The 14,608-nt window shown below is 36.8% G+C and overlaps 1 protein-coding gene across 1 annotated transcript; it reads left to right on the top strand.

The window, feature by feature from the left end:
- Positions 1 to 787: 787 nt before the first annotated feature.
- LOC101829710 (serine protease inhibitor Kazal-type 10-like) lies at positions 788 to 12,567 on the top strand. Its single transcript, XM_040742003.1, has 7 exons — positions 788 to 851; positions 1,680 to 1,717; positions 3,778 to 3,893; positions 8,064 to 8,140; positions 9,127 to 9,164; positions 11,101 to 11,216; positions 12,361 to 12,567. Exons 1-7 carry the CDS (start codon positions 788 to 790, stop codon positions 12,404 to 12,406), a joined length of 495 nt encoding a protein of 164 aa, XP_040597937.1. The 3' UTR covers positions 12,407 to 12,567.
- Positions 12,568 to 14,608: the final 2,041 nt, after the last annotated feature.

The raw sequence follows: 14,608 nt of genomic DNA, 5'->3' as shown, positions 1-14,608 counted from the left end.
AAGCCTTATTAAGTTCTAATTTTGCTCTCCTTTTTCCTGCTTCATTCTCTATTGTGAAGGAAAGTATTCACATTCTTTATCTTAGCATCAATCACTGTGCTCACTGACTTCTCTCCATATTTCTAGGTACAGGAGATCAAATTGGCCTCATACCTCCTGCTGAGGGATGATACAGATACTGATCTATTATCAGTATTGAGAAGCACTTGGTAGGAGCCTCTCATGACCTATTTTACAGCCTCTAGGGAACAAACAGCATACTTCTGTGTTTACCTGCCCCAGGTTGCCATTTACACTTACCAAGTTCCTCACTCAAGGATCAAGAATCAAGAGTTAGGTTGAAGGTTATAGTTGAAGAAGAGAGAACAAGAGAGCCAGTCTCCAGAGGTTTGCCCCTAAACCCACCATCTTTCTGCATAAGGTATGTGAAGGGTGGCAACAGGAAGATAACCACAATACAAGCATTGCTGTCAGTGTGGAGGGGAAGACAGCTCTAGTATCCAACACTGCTATCACTATGACTTCAGAGAAAGACAGCCCCTGTACCCAGCATTGCTATGAGTACTGTCAGGAGGAAACCACAGTGCATATCACTCACAATATTGCTTCAGAGGGAGATAGGCTCAGTGTGCAGCCTTGGTGTCAGTATTGTTTCAATTACTCTTTTCTGCAATCACTGTCCTAAGTGTCCAAACAAAACCCAGTTTCAAATGATCATGTCTACTTTTAATGCGGTCAGCCTCATGTAACAAGCATTCTGAATGATTTCTCCTGTAGATTTGGTCAAATGCAGTTATTTTCAATGTGGACCAAAGTTGTTTTCATCAACTTGGCCTTTGCTCTTTATTCTGGTAAGTTTTCAATCTTGGGTAGAATGTCTGGTGTGTTGCTTTAGTAAGATAGGAGCAGAATGATTGTTGTATTGCCTTTTCAGTTCTTAAATTGGTAAAATAAGAAAAAGCACATTATAAATTTCTTACAAATATCTTGTTAAATAATACCTTTTTTATTCTCTACAATAGGGAAAGAAATAGAATGTTAATTTGGTTTTTACAGCACATTTAATACTTTTCACTTTGCTGAATTCAGGAACTTTTGACTGATTTTTACAGTTGATGTTTTGGGGAGATTTTATACTCTGGTTGCTAAATGCAAAGCTTAGGGAAGGAACCCTCTTTCCTAGGTCTGGCATGCTTCAACACTGAATTGTTACTTTTAGCTCCCAACCCTGACACCAAAGATACATATAAGAGTACTTGACACCTCAGGTGATACTACCCTCTCTACCATTAATACTTCATAATGAAGTAGGTGTCAAATATTGACAAATATCCTGATGCTAGAACACAGAGCTCTAAAGTCACTTTTTGTACAGCATCTTCTTCTATCCTGATTAGGTTTCTCTAATGTAAATCCTTTAAAAGCTGGCATCTTCATGATTATTGGAGACTTCATTAGAAGTTATAGAAAACGTATATAATTTTTTGTGGAGATACATTTACTTGGCTACCAACTTTTTAAAAGTATTTAGATATGTTTGAGACTTTTTTTTATCTTTGTTACTCACATAAATGTCTCATCTCATTAGTGGGAGTTCCTTGAGTAAATCACTGAAACACATTTATGCTACCATTGTATCTGTGAATTGCTTAGTTTTAAAACTGTTTTTGTTGTTTTAGAAACTGCTCTCCCAAAATATTCAGTACAAAGAATGCAAGTAAGTTACTAGTGAATCATTTGCAATTTGAAACATAATTTTAAATGTTTGTCAAGTTTTAAAGTCTCAGTAAGACTTCCCAGAGTATACAAAGATTCAAAAAAATTAAAAAATATGTATTTATGTGTGTATTATTATACCAAAGTCAAATAACATAATCAAGCAAGCAGTATAAAACCACATTGGTGTGATCTAGGTATGATTGAAGCGGTAATGTATATAAGAATGTATTTAGGACAGCCATTGGCAAGTATTAGCTGCTTTTTACAATACTGAGATACACAAGCTTACGTAAGAGTAATATTATTCTTCCTAACAAAGAGATATAAAGTAGCATACAATTATCAATTTTTAGGAGAATACATAGTAACAATCCCTATTTCATATATATGTGTGTATGCACGTATCTATCTATCTATCTATCTATCTATCTATCTATCTATCTATCTATCTATATTATATCATACCATGGTAGAAAATGTATAGGTATATATTATATATTATACTATATCCTATTATGGTAGAAAATAAACTGTACCTTTAAATTTCAGCATATATAAAGGTCACAAGGTTATGTAAAAACAAATAATATAAAAACACATATAGCATTCCCCCATCCAAATTGTCAATATTTCTAAAGCTATACAAAATATGTAAATGTAGCGAGCATATGTATATTAATTAGCAAAAACTTGAGAGATGGAACAGTAGACAGCACATTCAGCTTCATGCTGTTGTCAGTGTGGTGGGAGTGGTAAAGTCTGACCCGAGAAGGGAAGGTCACTGGTGAAGGGAGTGACCACTACATTATCAAAGCACGCAGAGAAGCTGCCACCTTCCCCACACTGGGAACAACACTTCAGTAAAGACGTGGAAGCCGAGAGAAAGCACTGAAAAGCAAGTGTTTTAATAAATACAGAACAGAGAACTGGTTCACAAAATACCATCTTCAGGAAAGTTCTTTATTTAAATGGCAAAGTGTATGACTCAAAGAACACTAGTGAACTTCATTTCTCAAGGATTTAATAACATCTAACTTTAGTTTTAGAGAAACTTAGCTGGCCATTTAAAAACTTGTCAGGTTGTATAGAAAAAAAACAGTTGATATTATAGTTCTTGGAGTTTTGAGAAAGAATAATATTAGCATGACTGAAGGACTCTTGATAATAGTGTACACATTTAATATACATATACCTAAAGTATGATTTAACTAGGTGTCAATGTTGTAGAACAACTACACTGTACCTTCTGTCTTCTCTTTCATGGTTTGTTATGATGAGAACGAATGGTGTGCAGATATTCACAATCCTTCTTTATAAATACGTATTTGTAGTCACAAACTTGAGAAGTCTTTACTAAGTTCCATAGCTGGCCAATGGCCAAGTTTGTGTGGTCCCTATGCTAAGAGGAATTTTAGTATTTGTAGATAGAAAAAATACAAAAGGGTTTTCTTTGTATGTGAGCCTTATAGAATATACAAATTTCAGAGTCTAAAAATGAAGGACAGACACACACACACCTTTGCCTGCATATTATCCTGCATAATGGCAGATTGGAATGCGGCACCAAACACCACCGACTCCCAATGGTTGTTTATCCTACCTGGGCCTTTACAGAACTGTCAACTTAGCAGCTCTATGATTCAGATACTAAGTACATATGTTTTATCACAATACCTACAGTATATGACCATAAGTAAATATAATTCAAAACAAGATAAATAACAACAACTTAAGGTTTGGCTTTATACATCTTAATAAATTTGTGTTCATTTAGCTGACATCAATTTTTAAGTTTTCTGTTCTAGTTCATTTTAGACTGAGTAGTCTGTGTTCTCTAAAAGTTGATAATATTGCCAAGAAAATAGAATGCCTTGGACGACTTCAACAAAAGTATTGAGACTACTTCCTTAGCTACTGGACTGTGGGTGTGTAGGTATTTGTTTTTTATCCTAAATATACATTATGCTATCTCTTGTTGAATGTATGATATATCATATTTCAAGAATATTATAATCAAATGTTCATTATTAAATAATTTTTATTGCCTTTCTCTTACAGATAGACTGTAAACCATATGCACATTATGCTGACACGTGTCCTACAGAGTATTATCCAATCTGTGCAACTAATGGAAAAACTTACTGCAATAGATGTATTTTCTGTACTTCACTGAGGTAAGAATGCAACAGTAAATATTTGTTCTTCCAGTCATGAATAAGATATTACACAATGATATAAAGATTCATATTGTTTGTAATCTATGCACATTAATGTATCAAAGATAACTATATTTTATAAAAACCAAAGAAATGTACTTCTAACTCCTCTTCAGAGTATTACTTGGGAACTGTTAACATATCTGTGCTGTGTCTGGTAAAGGTGTGGATTGATTAATTTAACTTAATTTGGTGAATTGTGAAGTACTAGTGGATAAGTAATAGCTACAATGATGTAATTTGGAAACTATGATATTAACCATTGTATCTCTGTGATGCCACAAGACTCTGCCTTGCAAAATTCTAGCTACCAGCAACATAAGCAATTAAGAATCAGATTGAATTCTGAGCTTTAAAATTCACCATGGACAATGAGCCAATTAATGCTAAAAAGAAACTCGTGTGATGTCAACTTTGTCTCTTGAAGTTGTACTGTCACCCCTCAATACCTTCCTGAGAGCACAGGACACTCTCAGGTGAATTCTTATCACTTTGTCCTTCATTCTGAAAGTGTTTGGTGTCTAAATTCTTTACTCCTCACTTCCTTGTGCGTGTTTCTCCTCTATCAAAATATTTGCCCATTTATTTTCCAAGTAATGCATGCCTCTTGGCAGACCTAGAATTCCTTATGGCTCTTCTTTCATGGATCTGGTGTGATTTTTGACTGAACGCTGTCAAGGATCTCCACGGTAGAGAAGGGCATCGAAAGGAGCTAAGAAACAAACAGACACAGCTTCTTTTAGAATAAATCATAGTCTTTCCAACATGTCCCAAGTTCAAATCCTCACTTGTAAGTATATAAGCATGTAAATTATTCAAAAGGTGTAATTTTTAATGATTTCTTTCCTTTTTTTTCTTTTGGTTCTCCAGGAGAAGTGATACTGTTTTCCTTTTTGCTCATTATGGTAAATGCTGACATTTTCTGGAACAAAACATCCCAATGGCTATAATTATGATACCTTTTTTAAAGTTAGAATGTCTTGGTGAAAATCTTCCATTCAGAGAAGACCATGTGAATCATACTATATGGCAGAGGATTAAAAACTATGCATCCAAGGTTGCTCTCAACAATAGGAACCTACATTTTGGGATTTCCATTTTCTATGTTCATTAATAAAATGACAGTGTGATACTTACACTAACAACCCTAACATTTGGGAAGCTGAGGCAAGACTCACTGATGTGAGTATGAGCTGGGCTACAGAGAAAGTTGATCACAAGCAACAAAATCCTTACCCTAATGTTGTGTTCGAAACCCCAATTCAATTTAAAGCTCTATGTATCTAAATATTTTGCTCAATAAAATGTTAAAAACGTTAAACTAAAGTGTTATTAAACATATTAGAGTGCTTTTTTTCATTTGAGTGCATAGTGGCTTAAGACATATTTCAGTACCCGTGATCTAAGAGATATTGCCAAATATCATATTACTTGAGAGATTTTTAAATAAATGAGATATCTTAGATTATCTTCATCCTAAAGTTTTGAAACATCCAGAGGAGACTTTTGAGCTGTTAAAAGACAAGAGGTCTCTCAGGTTACCCTCTCATGAACCTTAGAGAATCATGATGTAATCCCACATCACTTCATCTCAGTCAAGCTAGAAAAGGAAGAGATAAATAGCATGAACTCACCAGCGGAAAGATTTCATTGGAGAGGGATGGAGGTTTAGGTAGAGGAAAACGGACAATACTAATTTGAAGAGATTCGGGCTGCCAACTAAAAGGAACAGAGCTAAGTCCTTTATTTGATCATTTATGTTGGCTGGAATCTGGTAATTTTCCACTCGTCATTAGTATAATATTTTTAATGTTAATAAAAAACCAGTTCCTCATATTTAAAGTAGCTTTCCCTTGAATAAGATAGGTATCAGGGCCTGTTTGCCCTAGAGACACGATGGCATCCCCATGTTCTGGCTGGTTTCCTTCCTTGGGTTTCAGAGTTGAGAATAAAGAGAAGCACATTTCATAGACTGGTAACAAAGTTGGTTAGAGAGATGCACAGTTAGTAACTCTAGGCTAGCAACTCCTAGTTATCACTCTTCTGTAGGTGATAGAAGATTGGATAAGTGTCTGAAAATTCTATCTGTCCCTTGTCCCTACGAGGGTTACTGTTTAAACCACAAGCATAGCCACAAATGTATGTAGTTACCATAAATTTGAAAATACAGAAGGTGGAATAGGATTCAATCAAGCATGTTCAGTGCTGGTGAGGAATGAGAAGGACTATGTACTAATATACAGTGGGGAAACTATGAAAACAACATCAGGGCACTATGTATTTCAAAAATCTAGAGGCACTGGGAAAGTTTTCATGACAAAGTCATTATAAATAAGACAATATATGTTTAACTGTTTTAAAACTACTAAATAGTAGGTGTACTACACAAACATCACATATTATTTTATATTTGTGTTATTTATATTTTTATTTAAGGGTAAATTAAGAAAAACATAGAAAGTATAAAAGAAATTGTCTATGGGGACTTATGGGAGGGGAGAAAGGGAGGGAGGGAAAGACATATGAGATAAAATATACTTTCCCTGAGATGTCCTGTGCAATACAGGACCAAGTACAGCAAGTGTACATGTTGAGAATTTTAATTAAACAGTGCATATATGTGCACTCATGGGTCTCATGTTGGTTTCTTTTCTTAGTGACTTCTACCAATCAACCTATGTAAAGGCCATGCTGGGTATGGTGGTGTAATCCAGTAACTCCAGGAGTCATAAAGCAAGGACTGTGGATTCAGTCCAGCCTGTGCTACAAAGTAGGACCACTGCGACTGTGCAGCTTGGATATGGTGTAGAGGCCATTTTGTCAAAGAGAAGGCTAGAACTCAATGATTTTAACCGCCACATGCTTTCCCAAATGCCATTTTAATAAAGAACTCTAGGGAATCCCAACTTCATGCCCCACTGTGCTTCCCACTTGATTCTAGAATTCATCAGATCATTACTTTTATAACTTAAGACACTGTCCACTGTGGCCTGGATTCCCCCTCGCTATCCTTTCCTCCTCTTTCTGCTTCTGCACCCTATCTTCACCCTCTAGTGCTGGCTGCTTTGACACTCTTCTGGGATCTTTCCAAATGCACCACTGCCTAGGCTTCTTATACAAGCAACAGATTTGCTGTTTGGGCTGTGGGAATGGCATGGGTTAAAAAAATTCTCTAGCAGATGTCTGCTTCTGGCTGTGTATTTGTGCTACAGGTTTACAAATGTCCCACTGGGTTACTGGTATGCACCTCAAAACAAAACATCTAATAAAAATACGATTTTCTATTGAGCCTGCCAAGTGTAGGCATATTAATTTTATATTAGTATCTGATCTAATTTTTCTGACGAAAACATGAGGTAGGATTTGTCCAGTCACAATTCTTCCAATTTATTTTTCTTTTCCCCTTTATTCTCTTGTTCTTTTTTACCCAATAGTTTGGAATGCTTCCCCCACCTCACCCTCTTCCAGTGTTGCCTTCTCTTTCTGTTTCCCACACCTCCGGATAAATCAGGTCAAACTTTACCTAACTTTCCGCTGCAAGAACTATTAAGAACAAGTGAGGTGCATCTTGTGAGCTAAGTTGCAGCCTCCAGGGGGAACACAGGCTACTGCTGTGATTGATCTGTGCTGGCTTTTGATCTTGCTCCCAAACAAGTTCTCAATAAAAAAAGCATTATGAACTGCAGCTCCAGGGAAGTGGCCAAGAAGAGAAGGCAAGCAGAACATTAACGCCCAGAGCTGTTGGTGTCTCTTCACTGGCTTTGCTGGTCCTGATAAGAGATACAGAGACGGCTGGAGACTATCCAGGAGCCTAGAGTTCCCACAACAACTTCTCAAGGTCTTTCTAAAACAATTGTTTCTGAAAATCTGAGATTCCAATATGTGTATTTCTTGACATGCAGAGAGTCTCCTGCTTTGCTGAGCCAGTGGCTGGGAGAATATGTACAATGAGGGCCTTTCATGTCTCCAGGAGGATTCTGAACTTCTGGTGTTTGTGTCTTATTGATCTTGAGATTAGTAAAAGCCATAATTAAGAATCTGGGAAGGGGCTGTGTGGTAGTTCCTTAGTCTGTAAGAAACTTTCCTTTGGAAATGTATTATAGATGCTTTTAAATGATTGTTCCTCAGACTTGATAAAATGTCTTCCTCTTTATTATGGATCAAAATCGTTTTCATCCTGGCCTTGGTGTTTCTTCTTTATTATGGTAAGTCAATTTTTGACTACTCCCCTCCCAGGCATATAATGTTGGAAGCATCCATTGCAATTCAGGAACAGATGAATTTTAAAAGTTGGATTGAAATATCAAATGGTAAAAAGCATTATGTTACAAATTGCTTTAGAACTTATACCAACAAATTGCTTTTACCCATGTCCTGTCTCAGAGAACTGGAGCATAGACCCTGGATTACAATAAGTAGCACAGTCAGAGTGCAGCGGTGTGTGCCCATAGGCCAGTTACTCAAAAGTAGGAGGAAAGGAAATTGCTTGTGTCCTGGAGATCAAGGCCAACTTGGACAAGACAGTCAGAGCTCATCTCTTTTAAATGTAAACCTTAAAATTTATACTTTGGATTTTTGAGTTGATGTCGTTGATCTTTTGTTAAAGATATTTACCCTCATCCTATTTTGTAGGACACGTTCCAGCATTGTTAAATGCAATGTATGGGGCTACATGGTGTCATCCAGACCTGGTGCTGCTTGACATCATCATTTGTTGTTTGTCAGCTGAGTCCTGTAAGCCAAGGTCTGTGCTTAGAGAGAAAACACAATGACTCTTCCACTGACAAATCATAAATTTCAGAATAAATAAAAGAATTGTGAAAGATTAGATCCAAGAACTAAATCTGAATAATCATCATTTAAATTTACTATATGTCTTTTATGCAAGGCAAATTAAGTGACTTTCTTACAAGGCATTTTTTTCTCTGATTAGGCTATTTCGCATATAAGGGGAAACTATGGTATCTTTAAAAGGAAAGTTTTAGAAATTGATAAACAATAACAAATATTTCCAGATTTGAAATCATTCTACAAACACATTATTTTGTTACTACCAAAAATTCTCACCTTACTTCAAAGGTCATGAATAAGCAGTTTGCACAGGTTACTTCTATACTGTGCAAGCTTCACACCGTAGACTATATTTTCCCTTCTTCTTATTCTTAATTTTTCTTTTATCTGCTGGTTTCAGAAACTACTTTTGCGTTTTCAACAAAAGTCCGTCCTAAGGTAAGTTAACACTGCTTAATTTGGCAGCTTTTAGGAGCCAATGGTGTTGAGGACACCATGAGAATCTGGTCCACAGAATCAACTAAGCAGAGCTCATGGGGGCTCACGGAGACTGAAGTGGCAATCTCACGGACCATGCCACTTCATGGGTTTGCTCTAGGTCCTCTTCATATATGTGATCGTTATTTATTTTGGCATTTTGTGGGACTCTTAACGGTGGAAATGGGGGTGTGTCTGACTCTTTTGCCTGCTTTGGGGACACTTTTCCTCCTACTGACTTTTCTGGTTCAGCCTCGATGTGATGTAGTCCTATTATAACTCGATATGTGTAGTCCTATTATAACTAGTTCCAGCCATGTTCAGTTGATACCCCTGGGAATCATGCTCTTTTCTGAAGGGAAATGGAGGAGTAGTGGATCTGGGGAGAGGAGGTGGGGAGCACTGGGAGGAGTGGAGGAAGAAGAAACTGGTAATAAAATTTTTAACTGAAGTAAATGCATGAATAAAAAGGTAAACTTTTAGTCATTTTATATATAATTTTTGTTGTCAAATACCAGCAAACAAAATCTATAATAGGATAGATCTATAAAAATTAAAACCAAACAAAATACTTATATAATTATTATTGCATGAAGGTCAAGAATGGGCCTTGCCAGAGGCAAAACTCAGAGGTTAAAAATGCCTACTGGTCTAAGAGAGGAACCATATTTGGTGCTCAGCACCCATGTGGCAGCTCAAAACTGTCTGTAACTGGTTCCAAGGGATCAACTTCATCTGACCTCCATGGGCTCTTGCATATGTTTGGTGCACATACAATGCACTCAGGCACACATATGCATGCACATAAATAGTAATATTCTTGCCAACCCTATACAAATGTTTAGCATCATGGACAAGATAAAATATCCCATTATTAAAAAAATCCATTAATACCAAATCCTTATTGTATAGAAGTATCTAATATATTTAAAGTAGACTTATTTTTCTAGCAAGGAAAGATTGAAAGTAATTGAATAATCTATTTAACAGTAGATTAATAATAATTTTTCAGATATTAACATGTTATAATTTTATATAGACATGTAGAACTGTAGTCCCAAACAATGAAATAGGTAAAACGTACAAAGACATTGAAAGGCAAATTCAACAGGAAATATGCACTGTTGCCTATTTCTGTAAATCACTAATACTCTCATTGTCTATGTCTGTTACACATATATACAAAGGCTCGCATATATGAGTATATATGTCTGCCATGAATGGTTTAGAAGGATAAGAGACTGAAAGGTAAATAATTAAGTTTTATGATCTCTCATTGCATAAAATAATGAGAGATTTAACATGAATGTGAAAAGATGTAGAGACAGGAGAACTCTTTATAATATTCAGATATCCAATGCACATCTTTTTAAAAAATCAGGTTTATAAAAATATGTATCAATAGTATAATGTATTTAGGTTAGCAAGATCACTCAGTGAATAAAGGTGCCTGCCACGAAGCCGGATGACCTGAGTTCAATCTCCAGGGCCTATACGTTAGAAAGAGAGACTGACTCAGGCAAGTTGTCCTCTGACCTCTACATGAATGTTGTGGTATGCACGTACTGCACACATACACAAATAAATATAATTATATATGCATAACATTTGAGTTTGGGTACCTCAATGTTTTTATCTAAGCCTTAATATTTAACTGTTCTTTTTTTCTTTTATCATTTTTTATTTTAATTTTAAATAGCTTGTTTTACATGTCAATCCCAGTTCCCTCTCCCTCCCCTCCTCCCGCAATCCCCTTCCCCCCCAGCCTCCCACCCTATTGCCAAATCCTTCCACATAGGGGATATCTAGAGTCTGTCATTTCACTCTACATGGGGCTTTCTTTCCTCACAAAGATCACTATATAATAAACCTTGTATTGTCTCTTTATCTCTGACAGCCTAACTGTGACCTGTACAAAAATTTTCCAAATAAGTGTACCAGGGAAAAGGATCCAGTTTGTGGAACTGATGGACATACTTATAGCAATGAATGTATTTTCTGCAGTGCCATGATGTAAGAACATATGATTAAATGTTCGATTTTCCTAAGTAATGAGGAAACTATAAGGACACGATTAGAAACCCCTGTTTCTGATAACCCAGATACAGCATACACAGACAGTAAACCCTGGTACTACTAAGGCCATAGGAACTCACTTGCACCTTTCCTTTAATTTTTCATTTGCAAAACTTGCTTTTTTATTTGACCTTTCAGTAGAACTCTGATGAATACTTTGCAAATATATCCACCGGTTAATTTAAATGAATTATTAATGAACTGTTAGCAGCATACTGGTAAACAAGATAGCATAATTCCAAATACAAATGCTGAAGAATAATGATCCTGATATATGAGCAGAATACTCAAGTAGAGAACTCTGAAATCCATCCCAATTGAATCTAATAATAAGGAGGAAAGTCTCTGGAGATCCACATTGCCTACTGGACTTGTTGACAGCTTCCTAACATTCCTAAGGGCCAGGGCAATCTGGGAGCACTCCCACTCTCCATCCTCCCTGCCATATCATTCTGAATCACATTCTTTTATTGTATAAGGAGTGTGTAAAAAACTGCTTATTGAGGGCTGCTGAGATGGCTCAGAGGTTAAGAGGTTAAGAGCTGCTCTTGGCAGAAGTCCTGAGTTCAATTCCCAGCAACCTTGTGGTGGCTCACAGCCATGTGTAATGAGATCTGGTGCCTTCTTCTGGCCTGCAAGCATATGTGCATGCAGAACACTGCATACATAATAAATAAATACATCTTTAAAAAATGCTTAATGAATGCTAATAAATTCATACATTCGACTGTATTCCTACCTTACTCCACATTTTCCCTCTCTCAAGCGTTTCCTTCCATTCTGCTTCTAGAGGACAACTAAGACATTCTCTAGTCCTCTTGTCTTTGGATCTGAGATGTTCCCAAGGCAGAAGCAGGACTGGGATTTTAGGAAAGATCAAGAATCCCAACCTGAGAGATAGGACACATGTAAGTGTGGAGAATTGGTGGGACGTAGCTGCTGGTAGGTGAAGAGAGAGTCTCTGCATCAATCCATGCCAGGTGGTCCTCATTATAAGGCATTTACTGCAGTATAGGTTACAAGTGCTAATTGAAAATGGCAGCTCAAATCTGTGTTTTCCTTCTGACTTCTTTATTTGCAGAACCTCTGAAGAAAAATTTGATTATCGACATCATGGTCCTTGCTGAATTTTGTATGGGTTACACGTAGCCCATCCTTTTTCATAGTGGATCCTGCAATCAACTAAAATTTCTCAATTAGTGCTTCAAATTCCTAGACAACAAATGATGTCTTTTGTGGCTGATCAGGTAGAATACAGGATATTGAAGAATTTCTCCAACCTGTAATTGAAGGATTTTATTTCAGTTATTTAATGACAATGTTAAAATTGTTATCTTAATTTTGTGTTTGATAATACTCATTGTAACTGTAATCGTAAATGTTTCATCCAATAAAATTTTAAATGAATTTCATCTTTGTTAAGAATTCTTTATCTTGGAGGCAGATAGTTAAGGTAATTGAATACTTTTAGTAATTATAATTCGTTGATACAAAAAAAATACAGCTCTTGCCTTGAAGGCAATAAGAGATATTTTTGGAGCCATTTTGGATAACTGTGAACACAGATTTAGGTTACCCCAAATTCCATGTTCCAGCATGGAAGCAGTTTAATAGAATTTATAGTCTTACAGAACAAAAAAGTCACAAATTGAGGCAAGTTTAAAATATACTAACGGGTACATCAGAGAGGTGGCCACAGCAAGAGGAGAGAAGCTTTTCTATGTGCTTCTGTGGTGGCTTGGATGAAATCAGCCTCATAGGCTCATATGTTTGAATGTTTGGAAGGATCAGAAGGTGTGGCCTTGTTGGAGGCAGTATGTCACTTGGGGTGGGCTTGGAGATTTCAAAAGCTCATACTGTTCACCTTAGCTTTCTCTCCCTTTCCTTCCCTGCCTCTCTCTGCCTCATGTTTGTTCGTCAGATTCAGCTCTCAGATATTGCTCACTAGCATGTCTACCTGGTGTCCTGCTTCCTACCATAATGGTCATGAACTCTTCCTCTGAAACTATAAGCAAGGCTCCAAATTAAATGCTTCCTTTTACAAGTTGCCTTGATCATGGTGTGTTTTGTCATAGCAACACAAGAGTAACTGAGACAGCCTCAAATTCTATCTGATGACATTCTTAGTTTGGGGGTTGGTGGAAGCTAGTAGTTAGTTAAGTTAGCAGTAAGAGGTTAAAACTCATCTGATACAAGGTAATTAACCTCTGGAAGATGCTATCCAAACCTCTGCACATCACTGTTTTTAATCAGTTAATCAGTATTGCAGACAAAGCTTCTTTCTAGTATTTATTATTTACAAATTCAGAAAGCATTTTCAAAGTTGAATAAATAAAGCAATATGTGAGTATTCATCAAAAGTTCAGATCTAGAATCTTCTTTATATTTAATGTGAATACTAGTGAGATATCTGGAAATGTGAATTCTAATAAGTACCTCCTGGCTAGTTATAGTAAGAACCTGGGAGTCAGACAGATCCCTGATAGTCAAACAGACAAAGAAGGAGGGCTCTGTGTGACTTCATGTACTTACACATTTAAGATGCCATCTTCCTGATTCTTCTCCCTTTCCAAGACAAAGACTTGGTGAAATGTATTCCCTGTTTCATAGGCCTTTCTTTGGGTAGCACTTGTGGTGAGAACCAATCAGCTTCCCTTTCTTTGTCTGGATTATCCAATCCCCTCTGACAGCCCAGGTCATCCAATTCTGAGGGAATAGGCAACCTATTGAATCATCAAACAAACTTTTGGCTTTTTGTGGACACTGTATGAGGTACCCTCTCTACCTATGGGAGTATATATCTGTCTTCTTTGCTGTGCAAGTGTATTTCAGCTTTCAATAAAATCTGGCCAAGTGCTGAGACCTTTCTCTTCCCACCTCTTTATTATTTAAACCAGCAGAGAAGATTACTGTGTTCCTCTAACTCACCTCACCATGATGGGGTCAGTCGGGAGCCTATTTTGGATGCACACAAGGTCAGTTCTTGCCAAGACCACAAAGGATTTGGAGAGTGCCCTTGTAAACTTCCAGGGCCCCTCTAATGTCTTGGAATGAGAGGAAGGGAGGTGGTGATAGCTGAATCCTAGACTGATATTTTTGTTTCTTCTCCTTTCTTTGAAAAGCTAGCAAGAAAATGTTCCCCTTCCCCACAACCCCAACTCCAATGCCTGTGTACTGGAGAGCAAAAGAATTCTTCCAGATAGTTCTTGCTGAAATTACTTGTTGTAAGTACTTACTGAAAGTTCTTACTGTCCAACCAGCAGCCAGTCCTGTGGGCTGAAATTCATGATTTCCTAGCACTAGTCCCTGAGCTCTGGCTTTAGGAAGAC

This window comes from Mesocricetus auratus, unplaced genomic scaffold (assembly GCF_017639785.1).
Source record: "Mesocricetus auratus isolate SY011 unplaced genomic scaffold, BCM_Maur_2.0 Super-Scaffold_6730, whole genome shotgun sequence".
In the NCBI taxonomy this organism is placed as follows: Eukaryota; Metazoa; Chordata; class Mammalia; order Rodentia; family Cricetidae; genus Mesocricetus; species Mesocricetus auratus.
Note: the sequence above shows the minus strand (reverse complement) of the source record. Positions and strands in the feature narration are given on the sequence as shown.

Coding starts and splice junctions, on each gene's coding strand:
- LOC101829710 (XM_040742003.1), top strand. CDS start 788: ATGCAGTTATTTTCAATGTGGACCAAAGTTGTTTTCATCAACTTGGCC. Junction 3,894..8,063: donor ATTTTCTGTACTTCACTGAG/GTAAGAATGCAA, acceptor ATTGTTCCTCAG/ACTTGATAAAATGTCTTCCT. Junction 8,141..9,126: donor GGTGTTTCTTCTTTATTATG/GTAAGTCAATTT, acceptor TGCTGGTTTCAG/AAACTACTTTTGCGTTTTCA.